This window comes from Armigeres subalbatus, chromosome 1 (assembly GCF_024139115.2).
Source record: "Armigeres subalbatus isolate Guangzhou_Male chromosome 1, GZ_Asu_2, whole genome shotgun sequence".
In the NCBI taxonomy this organism is placed as follows: domain Eukaryota; kingdom Metazoa; phylum Arthropoda; class Insecta; order Diptera; family Culicidae; genus Armigeres; species Armigeres subalbatus.
The window spans coordinates 248758824-248778311 of NC_085139.1; the positions used below are offsets into that span (position 1 = coordinate 248758824).

The 19488-nt window shown below is 41.7% G+C and overlaps 1 protein-coding gene across 9 annotated transcripts in view; it reads right to left on the bottom strand.

Annotated features, from left to right (window-relative positions):
* The window catches only part of LOC134206484 (stromal interaction molecule homolog), a 142118-nt gene that overhangs the window by 93151 nt on the left and 29479 nt on the right, over nucleotides 1–19488 (bottom strand). For all 9 annotated transcript variants that reach the window (XM_062682214.1, XM_062682210.1, XM_062682213.1 and 6 more), the window contains exon 2: nucleotides 8009–9212. In XM_062682214.1, the coding sequence (XP_062538198.1) occupies nucleotides 8009–8414 (406 nt within the window). In that variant the 5' untranslated portion in view covers nucleotides 8415–9212. The remainder of the gene's footprint in view (nucleotides 1–8008; nucleotides 9213–19488) is intronic.

Sequence of the window (19488 nt, forward strand, 5' to 3'; positions counted from 1 at the left end):
TTGAAGATGTGTGCTAGTCCCAAGCAAACATCTGTTGGTTCCCTAATGCAAGAACAGCTGATCTGGTCATAATGGAGTAGCAACTACGAGCAGTCAATCAAGCTCAAGCTCAAGCTAAAGCATTGGGCAACATGTTCCATGTGAGTCGGATAAACTGCTTCGGTCGATTTTTAGCGCATACAATGACAATAGACGTATAAATAGCATAGCAAATAAGTTGACACTTCTAAGAAAATGACAAAATGATTTTAAACTTTTACGATGTTAGTTAGCATGAGACCTCTCCGACTATTTATGAACGTAAATCCCTCTGATTCAGTTGCAACATCGTCTTCTTGGACGACATGTTCCGTGCACGTCTGGCAAACTGCTTCGAATAGAATTATGCTACGGTATCATCAAAGGCCTGGTGCAGAGGTATTCCTATTGTAGCTAATATGGATTGGGTTTAAAACTAAAATGATACTCTAATTAAACAGCTGCTACCGCTGCTAACGAGACAGTTAACTGTAGCTCTTATCAATACTTAAACTAAGGTTTAACTTAGTTGAATTAAGGTAAAATATGGTGATTTGTAAAAAAACTAAACCTAACCTAAATCTATATCTCAGAGCTCATATCTCCCGATCTAAAGGACACTGAGGAAACGTACACGAAAACAGAAACTGAACGTGAGTAATTATTTCTTGTATAATTATTGATAAACATATTTACACGATCGTTCCATATATGAACCACACACTTAAGATAAAGCTACTATGTAATACTAAATACTTATAACTATCACAGGAATTTTTTAACGTCGTGGACACGAATAAAACGGCGTTCGGAAAATCGGAAATCTGTCTTATTTCTGTTGCTTTGCAACAATTTAAAAAATTCGTTTACGCGATCGGGCAGGGCTGTCAATTGGTGGTATGCCACGGTCAAACCGTGAGAAGGAATCGGGTGAGGCTTCTGATCAAGGGCGACGCAATTCATCAGGAATGTTGAGTGATAAATGCAAAGTGTGTGGCTCTTCGGAAAATAGTAGGATGGTATGTTGTGATACGTGTGGTGAATGGTGTCATTTTGAGTGCGTGGATCAGAGCATAGAAAATGTGGACTGGAGCTGCAAGGATTGCGAAGCAAAACGTGTGGCTCAAAATACTCGCTAGCTCGTCAACGTCGACAGTACCAACGAACACAAACACCCTATCACTGGGCACAATCCCAAAGCGTTCCGGAGAACTCCAGGCATTGCACCAACGAATGAAGAATATGCAGGAGATGATGAATGAGCAGAAGTCGTCATACGAGCGTTTGCTGCAAATTCGGGACCAGGAACAAGAAAGAGCTTTGAAACAGCAACAAGAACGGTTTGAACATCAGATGAAAGCAATGGAACAGCAGTTTTCATCTCGATTACCAGAATCGAACACAACCCCAAACGCAAACTCGACAACCATTAACGGGATCGGTGGCGCAGCCGGAAATCGTCAGCCAACGTAGGAGAAAGCAAGGTTAAGTGTAGAGTTGCAGCTATCGCTATTGGCTGATAAGCAGGCGCTTGAGATGAAACATCTTGAAGAGCGGCTGAAGCTTCTACAGATGGGCAGCGGTGATCTTACAAGACCTGATGGCGGAGTCCGGGGTTTAAACTCCGGAGCGCAAGAGTTCTCACCAACGGAAGACCCAATTTTTTGTCCTGTTCGGGTGTGCCACTGCGACCTGTTATTAGATCTATTGTAGCGTTACCCGTATCCTTAGTGTTAAAGTGCATGTCGAATTACTTCATTACTATTGATAAGCAATGCAGTATCGGTTTCGATACAGTTGTTGTTTTGTTTTCTCAAGAGCACCATGACAAGGTCCCGCTATTTAGACCCTTCACAGAGAGCAATCCCATTGAAGGCGCGCCCCTTATCAATAGGAAACCAATCCTTTCTTGAGAAAACAGAACAGTGATACTGTTTTTGGCCATGCATCGGAGCCCTAGCCACATCCTTGTCTTGCTTCTAGAATATCACCAGTAAACAATGAAAACCCGCGATTTAGCTCTGTCTACAAGACCATTTCAAGCAAGAGAATTTGTTCAGTAATAAGAACTTCCGTGTGTTCCTCTCACTACCATTTTCACCACTTCATGAAGAGTTAGTACGTATTTAAACCCCTGAAACTCTCAGACTTCGGAGCTTGGTTGGAAAAGCTGGTAGAGACAGCATGTGTAGTCACCATACCTTCCAGCGCACCGATTAGCACCATGAAGCCGGAGAGACGTAACCGGAGAGAAGATTTGAATGTGCATTTTGAATCTGAAGTCACGCCAGTGAAACCAGTTCAAAAGAAAGTCAACAAGGGATGTGAAATCTGCCAAGGAAGCTGTAGTAGTGCAGCGGCTTGTGAGAAGTTCCAGCTTCTCGACATTAGTACACGATGGTCAATGCTTAAGCAATTTAAGTGATGTCGCAAGTGCCTGAAAAAACATTTTGGTGCTTATGATGTGAAGAATCCGTGCGGCAAACAAGGACATGCATCACGAGCTGCTTCATGATGATGCACGATACCAGGATACAGTCCCATCGAAAACAACTCAGACTAATGAAGTTTCCGCACAGAACTGCAACACACACGTAGGCCAGACGGGAACAATCCTTTTCCGATATGTTCCAGTCATCATTAATGGGCATGGCGTTTCCATCAAGACCTACGCGTTTTTAGACGATGGCTCATCAACTACATTCATGGAGCATAGTCTTTTGTAGGAGCTGAAATTGGATGGAAAACCACTCTGCCTAAACTGGACAGCAGAGCAAAATCGCGAAGAAAAGGATTCAGTAGAGCTAGCATTTGAAATTTCAGCAGCTGGAGGAAAAACTAAGCGGTATCGGATTCCGGAGGTGCACACTGTTCGTAGTCTTGCATTGCCACGTCAGACAATGAATATGGATAAGCTAACATCGGAGTATAAGTACCTATGCGGGCTGCCTATTGAGTCTTCCAGAAACATTTCTCCAAGAATACTTATTGGGATCGACAATTGTCGGCTGGGCCACGAGTTAAACAGTCGTGAAGGGCGAGAAGGTGAACCAGTGGCAAGTCGGACGCGGCTCGGATGGATAGTTTACGGACCGTGTTCAACAACAGCGAGAACGTCAAACAAGAGTTATACGACATATCATAGTTTTCACATCTGCTGTTGTAGGGAGCATAGTGACGCGGAGCTGCACAAGTCCGTAAAATACTATTTCTCCCTGGAAAGCATAGGGGTACTAAACCTAGATAAAAAGCTGCTATCGAAGGATGACGATCGGGCGATTCATATCCTGGAATCACAAACCAAACTGAAAGGGAACCGCTACGAAACAGGATTGCTGTGGAAGTACGAGGACGTGCGCTTGCCAAACAATGAACAAATGACCATGAAAAGATTAATATGTCTGGAGAAAAGTTTATCAAAGGATCCTGATCTAGCGAAAGCGTTCGATGAGAAGCTCTGTAACTACGAGCAGAAGGGATACATCAAACGACTGTCTCCTGCTGAGATTCAATCCATTCACCCTCGATCATGGTTCCTTCCCATATTTCCCGTGCGAAATCCTAATAAACCCGGCCAGCTCCGCATAGTTTGGGATGCAGCCGCTAAAGTTAACGGTGTGTCGCTGAACTCCGTGCTTTTAACGGGTCCGGATCTTCTGGTATCTATAGTGGAAGTACTGCAAAAGTTTAGAGAACTTCGGATAGCCGTGGCCGGTGATATTGTCGAAATGTTCCACCAAGTATTGATGAACGAAAATGATCAACAATCTCTAAAGTTCCTGTGGAGAAGATGCGATCAGAACCGGGACCCGGACGTCTATGTCATGACGGTCATGATATTTGGGGCAAGCTGTTCACCAAGTTGTGCTCAGTTTGTGAAGAACCGCAATGCGCAACGTTTCGAAAATGAGTTCACAAGAGCGGTTGAAGCGATAGTTCATGAGCATTACGTGGACGACATGCTCACCAGCGTCGAGACGGAAATCGAAGCAGAAAAGTTAGCGAAGGAAGTGGAATACATTCATGATCAAGCAGGATTCCAAATTCACAATTGGCTATCAAACTCGCAGAAGGTGTTGACAAGCTTGGGATCGGAAGTCAGAAATGAGAGAAGTTTAAACACTATAGCTGAGCATGCGTCGGACAAGGTACTGGTAATGTGGTGGTGTACCGCAACGGACATGCTGACTTTCAAAGTCTAACTTCGACATGACTCCGATCTTTTATCAGGTCGAGCCGTGCCAACGAAGAGACAAGTTTTGAGCACATTAATGAGGATCTATGACCCATTAGGACTAATCGCAAATTTTCTAATGTTCTTGAAGATTTTGCTCCAAGAAATTTGGCGCTCTGGTGTATCGTGGGATGAGCCTATAGGATACAAGGAACGGAATAAATGGCAGTTATGGCTGATGGTCCTTCCAAGAATCGAGTCCGTTCGAATACCTAGATGGTACCGGAACTACACAACAGCAGCAGAGTCGAATAACATCCAACTCCATGTTTTCGTTGATGCGTCCGAAAACGGGTACGCAGCTGTGGCCTACATGCGTTTCGAGGAAGCAGGTAGCATCGAGTGTGCACTAATCGGTTCGAAGACTCGAGTTGCACCGTTACGGTTTGTCTCAATTCCCCGTCTCGAACTACAGGCTGCGGTGATAGGAGTACGCCTCGCACGTAGTATAGTGGATTCACATAAATTGAAGCCCTCGCAAAGGTTCCTCTGGTCCGACTCGCGAGATGTTATATGCTGGCTGAATTCAGACCACCGCAGATACAGCCAATTCGTAGGATGCAGAATCGGGGAGATACTGGAGCTTTCCGAAGCTTATGAATGGAACTGGCTATCAACAAAAATCAGCGTGGCCGATGACGCAACGAAGTGGCAACGACTGCCGAATCTTTCTTCTAACGGACGTTGGTTCCGAGGCCCTTCATTTCTTTGGGAGACGAAGGATAAGTGGCCTATCATTAGGTCTGATCCTGGGTCAACACCCCTAGAATTACGGCCTCACCCTTTGCATCATACATGCCAGCAACCTATAATCGACGTAAACAAATTTTCGCGATGGAATCGGTTAGTGCGACATGTAGCTTTCGTCAGAAGGTTTCCAATGAACATTCGTCGGCTGCTTTTGAAGAAATCGCTCATCACTGGTCCGATAGAACAAGAAGAGCTGGCGCAGGCAGAAATCTACATATTCAAAACCGTCCAAGCTGAAGTATTTTCAGAAGAAATAAAGATTCTCCGAGAAGCAGATTGAGAACCATGGAACAGCACGCGAAGCCTGCCCAAGCACAGCGCTCTGTACAAGCTTAGCCCAAGTTTGGATAACGAGGAGATAATACGCATGAAGGGACGCATAGATGCTTGCGAATTCGCGGAAGATTATGCCAAGCACCCTATCTTGCTTCCAAAATTCCATCACGTCACCGACTTGATTTTATCTGACATGCACGTAAAGTTCTGTCATCTAAATCACCAAACTGCTCTGAACGAAGTGCGGCAGAAGTACTATGTGCCATGTCTCCGTACCATCTACAAACGCGTCCGTAGCCGTTGCCAACTCTGTAGGATCAGGAATGCACAACCTCAACCGCCAATGATGGGAGAACTGCCATCGATACGTTTGAAAGCGTTTACTAGACCATTCTCCTTCATCGGAATCGATTACTTTGGACCCATGCTTGTCACTGTAGGCCGCCGGGTAGAAAAACGTTGGGGTGTCCTGATTACCTGTATGACCGTCAGAGCAATCCACATAGAGATTGCCCACTCACTGACGGCAGACTCCTGCATAATTGCCATCAGAAACTTTATCGCGCGAAGAGGTATGCCACTGGAGATAATAAGCGATTGCGGGACCAATGTCGTAGGTGCCAGTCGTGAACAATAGCGTGCATTTGTTAATAAGCCTTTCCCGTCAAATATTGTATCTCGTTTTATTGTCTCAGTCGATTCTTTGGCTTATTTAAGGCCAACTTTCCCAAAGAACCAATATTTTTGAAGCCTCTAACTATTTTTAAAATTGAAAACAAAAATCGAAAAAGCGCGTTTTTTTTAAAGATTAGCCCGTTTTTGAACGAAACTCTGGTAAATTTTTCAGGCCGGTTCACACGTGCAGCACTTTTTCGGTTTCTGTTTTTGATTTTAAAAATAGTTTTAAGGTTTTAAAAAATATTGGTTCTTTGGGAAAGTTGGCCTTAAATAAGCCAAAGAATCGATTGAGCGAATAATAATTTTTGACGGAAAAGGTCAATTCCCATGGAGGATAAATGTTGAAAACCAAAACGGCAGTTCCTGCATTCAAAAATATTGCTTAATTATCAAATCCCGGACTGACATTCATTAGCTTTTTCCAAAGACTTTCGTTTTTTGTATTTTTTATTCTATAATTTTAACATAAAATATTGGCACTACCTCGCAAGCGCATTTGAAGCCTCATGTTCGATTGGATCCCGTGAATGATAGTTCGATTGGTGACATGACTTTCGCTAGACTTTATATCTAGTGACTTTAGCTCTGATGGGGATTCAACACAAGCAAACAGAAAAATCTAGAAATCTACACATATTTTGCCTTTCTCGTACAAAAATTGTAACAAACATTTAATATAGTAATCCTTACCCGATTTTCTCGCACAAGTTGCATTCGAAAAGTGGTAAAGCCTTGTCGATCGCTATTAAATTTGATTACGATCGGTCATTGCGTTCAAAAGTTATAAAGAAAATGGTGAACCAAACCAAAAAGGTGGTGTCTTGGCTAAATGCGAGGAATGCAGTACCACTACTAGGTGGTTTGGGTTTTTCTATTTATGGGCATATTATACTATAGATTCGTTGAACCTATTCTCAATTTCACCCGACGTGTGAAACCAATCTTGATTCTAATTCCCCAAATTGAATGTGTCTGCAAAAACACTTATTATGCTATTTCCAAAGAAACAACAGACCACTCGAGTTCTTTCTTCACCCGTGATGTGGTTGAAAACCACTTAGATAAGCCCCTTGAGGATCGGTATTCCGATCAATTATTATGTTACACAAAACAAACTGAGAAGGCAGTATATAATGCTGTCTGGAACCTTTGGTCTTAGGCGACAGATAATGTCCGTTTCGCAATACTCAGAAAACACTCAAGTCCACCGAATCTGCTAAGTAGCAGGCAGCAGCAAACAAGCGTAAATCTCTCATGTTGACGACCTCATCCACTTCGATACAGAATGCGATTCCGAAGTGCGAGCTACAAGTTGTTTATTTTTCCGAAAATCTTTAACCACCCACCGTTCGATCAATAATCAAATCAATCGCACCCGGTGCCTGGGAATCAAAACAAACTCACCACTAAACTGTTTTTTTATTTCGCATATGTTTTTCGATTGGCGTTGTATTTTGGAAGCAGCAGCTTGGTTCTGCCCAACATCAACGAGGCAAACAAAAATCGATTCAAAGCTACAAATACATAGCTGTTCTGCTGGCTAGCCCGAAACGGTGAACCGATGAGCAAAGTGTAAACATCCATGCTCGTAAAATCGTGTAAGTCCAATTTTGGCATGGCCAAGGGCACTTAGTATACGTCATTCAATAATCTGTCAGGTCCTGTTTGGAAAGATGGATCGTTGGACAAAATATTTACTTGCTAGTCGGTTCAGTCGTCGTTTGAATATAAGTGCATGAGAGAAACACCATTCACCCAAGTCACTGTGTCTGTTCCGTTTCGAAAGGTGTCAGATTCGCCTGGCCTTCGTCGAGATGGGAACGAGACGTTAATAGTAGAATACAATTACAATTCAATACAAAAATGTTGGTGCTTGCGAGTAGATTAGTGCACGTGGGGTAGAGGGCAAACGGGGGAAAACAAGTGCCAACGCTATCATGCGTGTTTTTCTATTCCGTAGGTTATTCTTCGGCTGAAAAAGGAACAATTACATTGAAACAAATGGGGAGGGGCTGGGGGTTGGCGCGCTTAAACGCTTCCCATGATACGTACCGAATTCATGGTGGACGGCTTGTGACATGGCCTGACTCAGCACCGCGTAGGAATTGCGTGTCTCCAGCATCCGATTGCCGGCGCCCGCGCCGCCTGCCGATGACGATGCTTTGGAACCGTCGGATGACGACGCAGCTGTAGCGGACTGGCTGTCCCCTGTGTTAACAGTTGCAGCAGCTGGATCACCTCGAGATCCGCTACTGCTACTCGTTCGATGTTGATCATTCTGATGCGCAGGAACTCGGTTATGATGTTGCTGCTGTTGTGATTGTGCGGGATTGTATTGCCTTGGGCCGGACCCCGCGTTATCGGCGGCGCCGAAACACGACACGAATACGACTAGCAGCAGCAGCAAAGTCACGGAAAGCCAACTTCCGAATGGTCGCGTAAATCGAGGAGGTTTCATTTCCTCGCAGCCGCCGCACACCACACACGCACTCACTCACTCGCGACGGACTGTGGCTGGAAATCTTAAATCCAGAGGATATTTTGTGACTCGAAAGGGCGGAGTTCCGGAACACCGCAATCAATATTAAAACTAGAATCGAAACTAAAAAGCCTACTACACCAATCCGCACTGATCATCGATCGAGTCTCATTATGGGAAGATCAACTGATCTTGACGAGGTTGAACTGGTTGTCGCTGTGGTTGGCAGGCGAAGGGAAGTGTAGTTGTGTCTTCTGTCGTCGGTCTAGCACTCGGACTGCTCCCTCGCTTTTGGCATTGATCTTGAACCGAATGAGCGGGTTTTGCTCTCTGTCACTCGCGATCGTCGCAGCAATCGATCGAACTTCCGTAATCACTTGCACACTCCAAACTTGCAACTGCGATGTATGCTTCTCACTTCCAGAAACTGTTTCGATTCGCGAAGCCACTTGATACGAACGACCTTCACCTTCCTCTCTCGCGAATTGCCTTTGTACTTTTTATGAGCTTCAACGAAAGACACAAACTTTTTCGCCACCACTCGGTAGCACGGTAACTGGTGTAGGATGAATATCACCTGTGTTCTTGTTTCTTCGCTGCCAGCAGCTTCCCAGAATAATTGAATCGATTTAACCCCCACAGAGATTCACAACGCACTTCTTCACACTTTACCGATTCACTCATCAATGATCCGAAATCTCTTGCAGTTCTTCTTCAAGATGCTGCGCTGGCTTCTCACACTTCACACATTCAAATTTATCATCCGTTTCTTCCTGCCTGCAAAGACAAGACAAACGATATACAATACACAATTGAATTCGGTGCGAAAAAATCCCACACAACACTCTCCGCTCCGTTTTCCCGAGTTTCTTCACGTTGGCCACCCCGCTTTGGCGAGATCGAGAAATATATCGGAGAATTACACCTAAAAATAAGACTTAATCCCAAAGTGACCAGACGATCGCGCCGCACGCGGGACACGTCCCGCGTGGCTTCTGGTCACTGTATTTCGTTTTCCATTTCTGCCCGTCTGTAGCTCACTGTCGCTGATTTTTTTTTGCGATGCACCTCTACTAGGGTGTACCACGAGAGAAATAAAAATCATTATTGGAAAGGTTACGGTGATCAACTCGTAATGGGGTGCCCAAATCCATACACCATGTGGACAGGTTTTGCTCAGTTTTCTATACCCCCGCGTGGATAATTGCTCATATAAATTTTCAAAGATTTGTATGAACCGTGGACTTCTACCATACTCCCCCCTCCCCCTAAGCTGTCCACGTGGTATATGGACAGCCCCTAATTGAAAAATGTTCTTTAGTCCTAGAAAAAGCCTCAATGATTCAAATGTCAGTAGTTACATATATTTATAAAGTTTTCTGGAAATTACCAACCTTTTATGATTTGAATTAACACTATTTCTATCAAAGATTAGAACAATAAATAAAATATAATGTCGTTCTTCAAGAGTGTGTTCTCATTACCGGTGTAGTTGTCTGATGTTTGCAGTCATGTGTCTGACCACTGAGGTACAGAATCTACGGCTCCAAGGCATCGCTCATGATGGTACAAAATCTTCCGAACGAGAATTACTTTTGAAACCAGTCATAAACCATTAACTACTAAGTCTACTAACTCGATTATCGCGAGACAGCTTCTGAAAGTTACTTCTAGCAGTTTACTGTAGTGCGCTCCGACCCAGAAAGATCTTCAATTCAATAAAATCAAAGGTGATTCAAATTGCGAAAAGAGAGTGATTTCAATTCTTGGACACGCATTCTGCCAGGAGGTGTTGAAAGGTGCTGGAGATTGGTCAAACTAGACAAACATGTGATTTGCCATTATGAACAACTTTGTAGAATAAACCAAACTGCTAAAATCATTTAAAAAACCCAGATTAATCCACCTAGCGGTGATGATGCCTTTCTCGGTAAAAAATAGTATTTTGGGAATTACTTCTGAGCCCATCTTCCGATCGGGCCAATTTTCAATAGGAAATAATGAGACAAGATTCTGCATCGAAATCGATTTAGAGTAAGTGCATTAAAAGTGAGCTAGACTTTTTTACGCGCTTTTTTATGAAAAAAGTATTTTGGCCATAACTACCAAGCCCATTGTCCGATCCGTCCAATTTTCAATAGGAAACAATGGGGCTGGATACTACGTCGAATGCAGCCTGTTGTGAGAGAATCCGTTTAGGGTAAAAGCATTTTACGTGAGCTAGACTTTTTCACGCGCATTTTTATGATAAAAAGTATTTTGGCCATAACTTCCAAGCCCATAGTCCGATCTGGCCAATTTTCAATAGGAAACAATGGGGCAGTATACTGAGTCGAATGCAACCTGTTGCGATGCAATACACATACACACACACACGCACACACATACAGACATCACCTCAATTCGTCGAGCTGAGTTGGTATATTACACTATGGGTCTCCGGGCCTCCTATAACAAGTTCATTTTTGGAGCGAGCATATAGCCTTTACGTATACTTAGTATACGAGAAAGGCAAAAAGTTATGTTCAAAATATGATTTTAGGGGTCATTCTATACAAAACGTGCCCTAACTCATGACCAAAACGAATTTTGTAAAACATAGATATTCACATATTCACATCTATGATAGCGGTTCTCAACCTGGGGTAGGGGAAAGTGGGGAAAGATGGCCCCCCATAAGCGAGAACCCTTGTAAAATAGTGACACTCCTTCAAAATCTGCTGATTTGTCCATGAAACACCTTTATGATGACCCGTCTTTGACATGAGTATCAATAAAGAAACACTGATTAATGACGTTTCAGTATCTTATAAACTGCTTTTTAAAAAAGGTGTTTTTATGATGCCTATATTTACCATCGCGGGCAGCAGGCACTATGTCCAAGGGCTTAACGATCCTTCCCCAGGCCATCTGCGAGTTGTGGGGCTTGCCTAGGATGTGGTGGGGTTTGACAGTGGGCCCTGTTAAACCTCTATAAAAAGCTGCATGTATCCGCAAGTAGGCTCCGCCAAAGCGACCGTGTGCCGCTCAAAGCGCACAAGACTTGGGCTTAGGTGGTGTGAGGTGGGACGCTAAACAGCCCTGACACGACGGCCCTTCGACGAGACAGGAGGTTTGCGCAGGCCCAATAAGCCGCCTGGAAAACCAATCATTACGAATAATATAAGAGATAATGCGACTCGATATAATCGGCAAAGACCTAGGCGACGAATAAAGGATCACGATTGGAAGCTTGGAACATGGAACTGCAAGTCGCTAGGTTTCGCAGGTTGCGACAGGATGATCTACGATGAATTACATCCCCGCAACTTCGACGTCGTGGCGCTGCAGGAGATTTGCTGGACAGGACAGAAAGTGTGGAAAAGCGGGCATCGAGCGGCTACCTTCTACCAAAGCTGTGGCACCACCAACAAGCTGGAACCGGCTTCATAGTGCTGGGTAAGATGCGCCATCGTATGCTTGGGTGGCAGCCTATCAAAATCGTCATCGGTGACATGAACGCACAGGTAGGAAGGAAGGAAATGTATAGACCGGTCATCGGACCGGATATTCTGCAAACCGTATCGAATAACAACGGCCAACGATGCATTAACTTCGCAGCCTCCCGCGGAATGGTAGTCCGAAGCACCTTCTTTCCCCGCAAAAATATCCACATGGAGATCACCTAACCAAGAAACGGAAAACCGACGGTAAATTCTTCTCCGACATCACGAACATACGCACTTTACCGCAGTGCGAATATTGAATCCGACCACTACCTGCGTCCGTTGCAGTATGCCTGCGCTCAAAACTCTCGACGGTGTACAACACGCGTCGAAGTCGGACGCCGCGGCTTAACGGCTACGGCGGCTACAATACGGTAGACTAGCCCAAGAATACGTGCAGCAGCTGGAAGTGGCACTCCCAACGGAAGAGCAGCTAGGCGCAGCGTCTCTTGAAGATGGCTGGAGAGATATTCGTCCGCCATTCGTAACACCGTAACCGCTCACTTGGCACAGTGCCCCTGGATCAAAAAACGACTGGTATGACGGTGAATGAGAGCAGTTAGTGGAGGAGAAGAATGTAGCATGGGCAAGATTGCTACAACACCGCACGACAGCAAACGTGGCACGATACAAACGAGTGCGCAGCAGACAAATCTCGATTTTTTGGAAGGAAAAACCGCCAGCAAGAAGATCGAGATTGTGAAGAGACGGAGCAACTGTACCGCACCAGTAACACACGGAAGTTGGACCGTTCACGTAAGGGCCACGTGCCACAGCCTGGTATATGTAAGGACATAAACGGGAACTATCTTACGAATGAGCGTAAGATGATCCAAAGGTGGCGACAGCACTACGAAGAACACCTGAATGGCGATGTGGCAGACGAAGATGGCGGTATGGTGATGGACCTGGGAGAACGCGCGCTGGACATAATTCTACCGGCTCCGGATCTCCAGGATAGACCTGTGCGCCGGTCATATAATCGGCGGCGGCGGCGTCACGGCGTTGGCTAAAAAATCAATTTCACGTGGATTTGATTCACACGGTACGAATCGCCCGTATAAAAGTCGACTTCAGTGGATTAAATTTGTAATATTCTATGTTTGTCGATCATCAAACACCACATTCTATAGTAAATTACCAGCGAACCTAATAAGTACCTGATCTCAAAATGTTATTTAAATTAAAACTATTTTATTATTCTCTGATTTTGATGAATCAAAATTTAAAAACGAATCACTTTTCGTAACCCTTGAGCAGTATTGAGAACTAGACTTCGGTGTCAAAGGACTAATTTGTTAATATTTTTTACCAAAAGTTTTCCTATTATCCTAAAGTTTTCAATATATCTAAATTTCAGAAAAATTCTACTATTCTTTGAGTATATGAACAATTGGGCAATGTTTAAGCAGCTGCACATCTTTTATATTTAGACAATTTGCAGTTCGTTCACCTGCTGTGACCCTTAGATCCTTGAAGGACATTCACGACGGAAGGGGTAGTTTACTCCCCACCTTGCGTTATTGTATGCACAAATCTCAATAGATGATCAACATAACTAAAATTAGCTCTGGGTGAGTAAGGCTGGGGCACGATGACCAACCAAATTAAATATTTTCCTCAAAAGTTGGTAAAATATGACGAAAAAGTTCTTGGTGGAGTTCCTGAAGGGATTAGAAATTCCTTTGTAAAGCCCTATTGAAACTGCGGAAACTCATATAGGCATTTTTTCAAAAACTATTAAGGTTCTGATTAGGAAATTCCTTTAGTAAAACCACAGGTAAACCGTAGAATACTCTTTTAGGATTTCAGTCGGAAATTTATTAAGGAATGAAATAGTTTCCGAAAGAATTCCTAAAACAATTTCCGGAAAAATTGCTGAAAATAGCAAAAAGAGTTTATAAAGACATTTCTGTCAAAATTTTTGAAGGAATTTTCGAAATAACTTAGTGTAAAAAATACTTTGTTCTCACGACTGACTTCCCACAAATCACACCAAGAAAATACAAAACCGAACTAGCTTGTTTGCTTGCATGCTAAATGTAGACTCGTTTATTCGTCATAAGGAACAAAGGTTTGAGCACGCAGGCCTTGCTTATTATGTGTATAGGTATTTTATAATTTTGCCCGGTAGCACGGACTTCAAAAATAGTTTTCATTAGGGAACCGAAGGAATTCCCGCAGAAAAATCAGAAAGAATCTTTTCAGTAAATTTCGAAAAAATGTTCTAGGGAATTCCTAGAAGAATTTCCGAATGGTTCCCAAAAGCAATTTCCGAAGAAATTTCTTTGAATGAATTTCTGAAAAGATTCCCGGAATTACTAAGGAAAATGTCCAAGAACTTCTTCCTAAAGTTACCAAAGAAATTTCAAAGGATTACCAGTATAAATTCACAAGGAATTACTTAAGGTAGTTGTGAAAGACTTCTTATGGGAATTTAAGGAAAAGTTTTTAAAAGAACTTGCTAAGGAACCCCTAGAGGAATTTCTAAAAATATTCCAACGTTTTTTTTTCTAAAAAAAATCCGAAGGAATTCCTAAAATAATCCTCCATATTAATTTTCGAAGAAATTCCTAAGAAAGCTTTCAAAGACTAAACATATTTCCGAAGGAATCTGTAAATGAATTTCTGAAGGAATTTTTAGAGGAACTCTAAAATATTTTCCGTCGATATTTTGCGTCGATTTGCGAATGATTTTCGGAAGGTATATCCGGAAGAATTTCTAAGGGAATTACGAAAGAATTCCTAAAGGATTTTATGAAGCAATTTCCTACGAAATTTCCAAAAGAACGAACCTTAACGAATCCTAAGGTTTTTTTTAACCAAAGGAATACGTGGAGGAAATTCTGACGTAATTCCTGAGGTAAATTTTAAGGAATATCCGAAAGAATTTCCGAATAACTTTCTGGAATTCACTTGTCATAAGACGAGTTAATACAATCCCATTTCAGTCGAGTCAAGTACAAGACACTGAAGACGGCCTTACTGTTGAGGTCGAAATACGTATCTGTCAAGATACAATTAAGTGGTGGAATTCAATGGGATTGTATTAACTCGTCTTATGACAAGTGAAGACATTCAACTAAAAAGCTCAAAATAATTTTCTTATCATTTCTGGAATTCATTTTTGTAGAACTTTTTGAGGCAATTTCCTAAGGAATTCCTTAACGAATCTTCAAAGGAATCTCTGGAGAAAATTGCGAATAAATTACTGGGAAAAATTCCAAAGGAATTCTTGAAGAAACCTAGGAATTACATCAGAAATACCAGTAGGCATTTTCTCTGAAATTCTATTAGGAATTTCTTCGTAATTTCTTTTGAGAATACCTTCGGGAACTCTATCATAAAATCCTTCAAAAATACCTTTATGGATTCCTCTGGAAATCCCTTTAGAAATTCTTCAGGGAAGTATTGTACCTTCAACAACTCTTTTAGAAGTTCCTTTAGGAATTATTTTCGAAAATCCATTCAGGTTCTCTTTTGGGAATGCCTTCAAAAATTTATTTGGAAATTCCTGCACTAAGCCCAACACAAATTTCTTCAAAATCGCCTCCAAAAATTTATTTGGGAACTCCTCCAGAATTTCATTTCCTAAATAACCAAAAAAATACCGCCCGGAATTCCATCGGATGTTCTTCCAGGGACTTCTTTAAAAGATTATTCAAAAAACCTCCGAGGTTTTTTTTCGGAGATTTCCCCAGATTTTTTGTCGAGAGATCTTCTTATTGAAAATGAATTTGTTTGCGATGTAGGTACTTATTGAATTTTCGAAAATAAAAATCCAAAAATAAACAACAAACACTAAAAAACTTTCGGAAAGATGAAGGCATTTTCAAAGAAATTCCTGCAGGATGTTCCGGAAGAATTCCCGGAGAATGTTTTAAAGGAATTGCTGGAAGAAGTTCTGAAAAAAAATCTTAGGCAAATTTTGAATGAATTCCTTATGCATATCTAGAAGAATTCTTTCCAGCGCTTCATGAAAAAATTGCCGAAACAATTTTAAAAGGAAAAAAAATCCGAAGAAATTCTCAAAAAAATTGCCGAAGACATCCTCAATTAAAGAATTTAAGGAATTAAGGAATTCCTTAAGAAATTTCCGCAGGAATTGCCAAAATAACTTCCAAAGGAATTCCTCGAGTAATTCCGAAGGAGAATGTAAGAATTCGTGGAACAAAATCCGAAAACATTCCTTTAGCAATTTCCGAAATAAAAAATCGTAAGGGATTTTCTGAACAGATCCGCAATGAAAATTCTTAAGGAATTGCCGGAGAAATTTTGTAAGGAATCTTCGAAGGAATGCCCAAATTCCTAATTCCTAAATAATCTTCTAAGGTTTAAAAAAACTTTCGGAGGAATATCTTTAGGAATTATCAAATAAATTTCTTGATTTATTTCCAAACTAATTTCTGGAGTATTTTTCGAAGGAATTCATAAATTAATGTTTAAACGATACTTCTTTGAATATTCTCAGAAATTCCAGGAATTTTACAATAAGGCTTTTACAATACAGTATTAAATAATTTACAGACAATACAATAAAATTAAATTTTCGTAATGTTTGAAAATACCTTACGTTTTAACTAAATAATTTGACTAAATACTATGCAGCGAGGTGACAACGCCCCAGTTCTGGGTTACAATGGCTGTGAATAAGAAAATAAGAAGCGTTTTTAACTGAGGCTGGTAATATTTGCTCAGCAATATTTGATTTGCTGATGCTCAGCAAGTGGTTTTGTCAGTTATATTCAGAAATTGATTTTAAAATATAAATTACTTACTCGGGAGTCGGAACCAAAAAATCGGTAAAGCATTCACAGTTGGGATTTAATTATTTTGCTAAATCAATTTGTCTTATAAGCCAACTGTCCTTGTAGCACAAATCTAAAAACAAAGAAAACTGATCAAATAAATTGATTTAAATAAATGAAAAAAAAAGTCAAAATAACTAATGTGCAACTTAACTTGAAATTTCTAAACTGCAATAATTTACCTGCACCAATGCCAGATGCTTTAAGAATGGGGACGATTTGGGCATGTATCCAGGCCCCACAAAAGCTTCAGTGGCGTCTCGCCCTCTGGTGCACTACGTGCACTACACAGTTAACATTTCTTCATAGAAAAAATTCACAAAGTGTTTCTGAATATATAAAACACAGACGTAGTCCCATGTCAATAATGAATAAAATTATCAAGTTATTATTGCAAGAAAATCAATATCATTTGGTCGCCTGGTCGCTACCTCACTTGTGTAACATCATCGGTGAACAAAATAATGATCCATTACCTCACTATTTGACGCCCAATGCGACGCACCACGCACACCACACACTGCAATGTGCTCAAACGATGCGTCATCGCAATGAGCGAATTTGGCTTAGCTTGGTTCACTGCTGGAAGTACACAAGAACGCCGCATATGTACACGAAGCCCACGTCTGAATGTATTGAAAAGCATTCAGCTTTATTGTCGGTGTGTTAGTAAAAATTGGTGCACTTCTCTCAATGCACGACGTTAATACGGGACGGAAACGAAACGAATCGGCATCATATGCGACGAAATGATTCGGCATCAGCCCGGTGTGAGAACGTTGCCGATGACAGCGTCGCTCTTGGATTTTTCTGCTCTCTGAGAATTTAATTTGTCACCCCATGCTTCTTTCACCGATTAAACACGTTGTTTTTTCGCTTACATTGTTGAATGAATTAATAGCTTCATTCTGTATTTTCGGTACGTCACGGTAGTGCGGTCTTTCGTGGTAATTGAACACTAAAAGAAAATGGAAAACGATACCGTGGATGATATTCTTCTCAACCCATTTGCTAGACGATCATTTCAAGCAAAACTGCTTATATCAAGCACACCTGTGCCACAGCCTAAGCCTGAGAACTTGAAGTTGCAGTTCTCCAGAGGAGGGAAAGTTATTACTCGTAATTTCAACGTATCAGCATACGATACCAAATGGTTGAGCGGTTCGAAGGTGCGAAATAAGCTGTTCTGTTGGCCGTGTTTATTGTTCCAAAATCCGGAGGACAAATGCGTGTGGATTAAGGAAGGCTTCAGTGATTTAAATCACTTGTCAGCTGCCATTAAGATTCATTCGGCAAGCAAGGAGCATATTGCCAATGCCATGGCACACAGGACATTTGGAAAAATCCGCATTGATGAAGCAATGGATCACGCGCGGGAAGTTTCGAGGAGAAACCATAATTTGCAGGTGAAAAAGAATAGAGATGGTATGAAAACTTTGATTGATCTCATCTGCTATCTCGGATCACATGGTCTGAGCTTCCGTGGCCATAACGAAACCGAAAACTCTGTGAATAGAGGAAACTACAAAGACCTATGTGAATTCATTGCTACAAGAGATTCATCATTCTTGGAGTTCACTACTAGTAGTCAAGTGTTTTCGGGAATGTCTGCAACCATTCAAAACGAACTCATTGAAGTGATTGGATCGTTGATGATTGAGCAAATTTCGCGTGAAGTTGATGAAGCTGAATTCGTTGCAGTAATGGTGGATGAAACAACAGATATTTCCAGGAAATCACAACTTGCTACCACATTACGGTACTGTTTAAAAAATGGTAAGTAGCCTTCCGGTAACAATGATTCTCCGTTGAATTACATGTTTATAGTTTTGTAATATTGATAAAAATTCAATCGAACTCTTCTAGGTACAACCGTAGAAAGATTTGTGAGCTTGGATGATGTGAGCAGTAACAAATCGGCTGTGGCACTCGCAGATGAAATAGTTGCCTTGCTGAAAAAATTTCAGGTGCCTGCCACGAAACTTGTGGCACAGACGTATGATGGAGCACGTGTAATGTCAGGTGCGAGCGGAGGAACGCAGGCAATAGTAAAAAAGTCGTATCCAAACGCTGATTACATTCATTGCAAAGCCCATGTTCTTAATCTTGTTTTGTTACACGCTTGCACTAATCAAAGAGACACTAAAAAGTTTTTTTCAACACTTTCTGCTCTCGCTTCCTTTTTCACGCAAAGTCCAAAAAGAGATGCTGAGTTGAAAAATTATATGCAACAGAAAATTCCTAATGTTTGCAAAGTAAAATGGGCATATACTTCAAGAATGATCAACATAGTTGAAACACATCATGCTGACATTACCACTTGCTTGGGTGAAATATGCATGGGAGATATTCAGTGGGACGGTGAAACACGGACTTTAGCAAGAGGGCTCCATAGCTTCCTGATCGAGTTTGATACCATCTTCTACTTGAAATTATTTGCCTCTGTTTTTTCTTTCACGGACGTTCTATATCAAATACTGCAGTTGAAAGAATTGGACTACGTTGAATGTGGTAGAAGTGTGCGAAATGCTCGAACCAACATACACAAATTACGAAATGAAGAGAAATTTAAAGTAATTTGGGAAGAGACCGTAACCATGACTGGTGGCAATAGTGACGGAAAGCAGTTCAAACAATATTTCAAAACGTACATCTCGATTATCGATCGTATTATCTCCGAATTGGACGAACGCTTTGCTGATCTTAATAAACAGAGCTATTTAAGCCTACTCGATTCTACGAAGTTCAAAGCGTATTGCG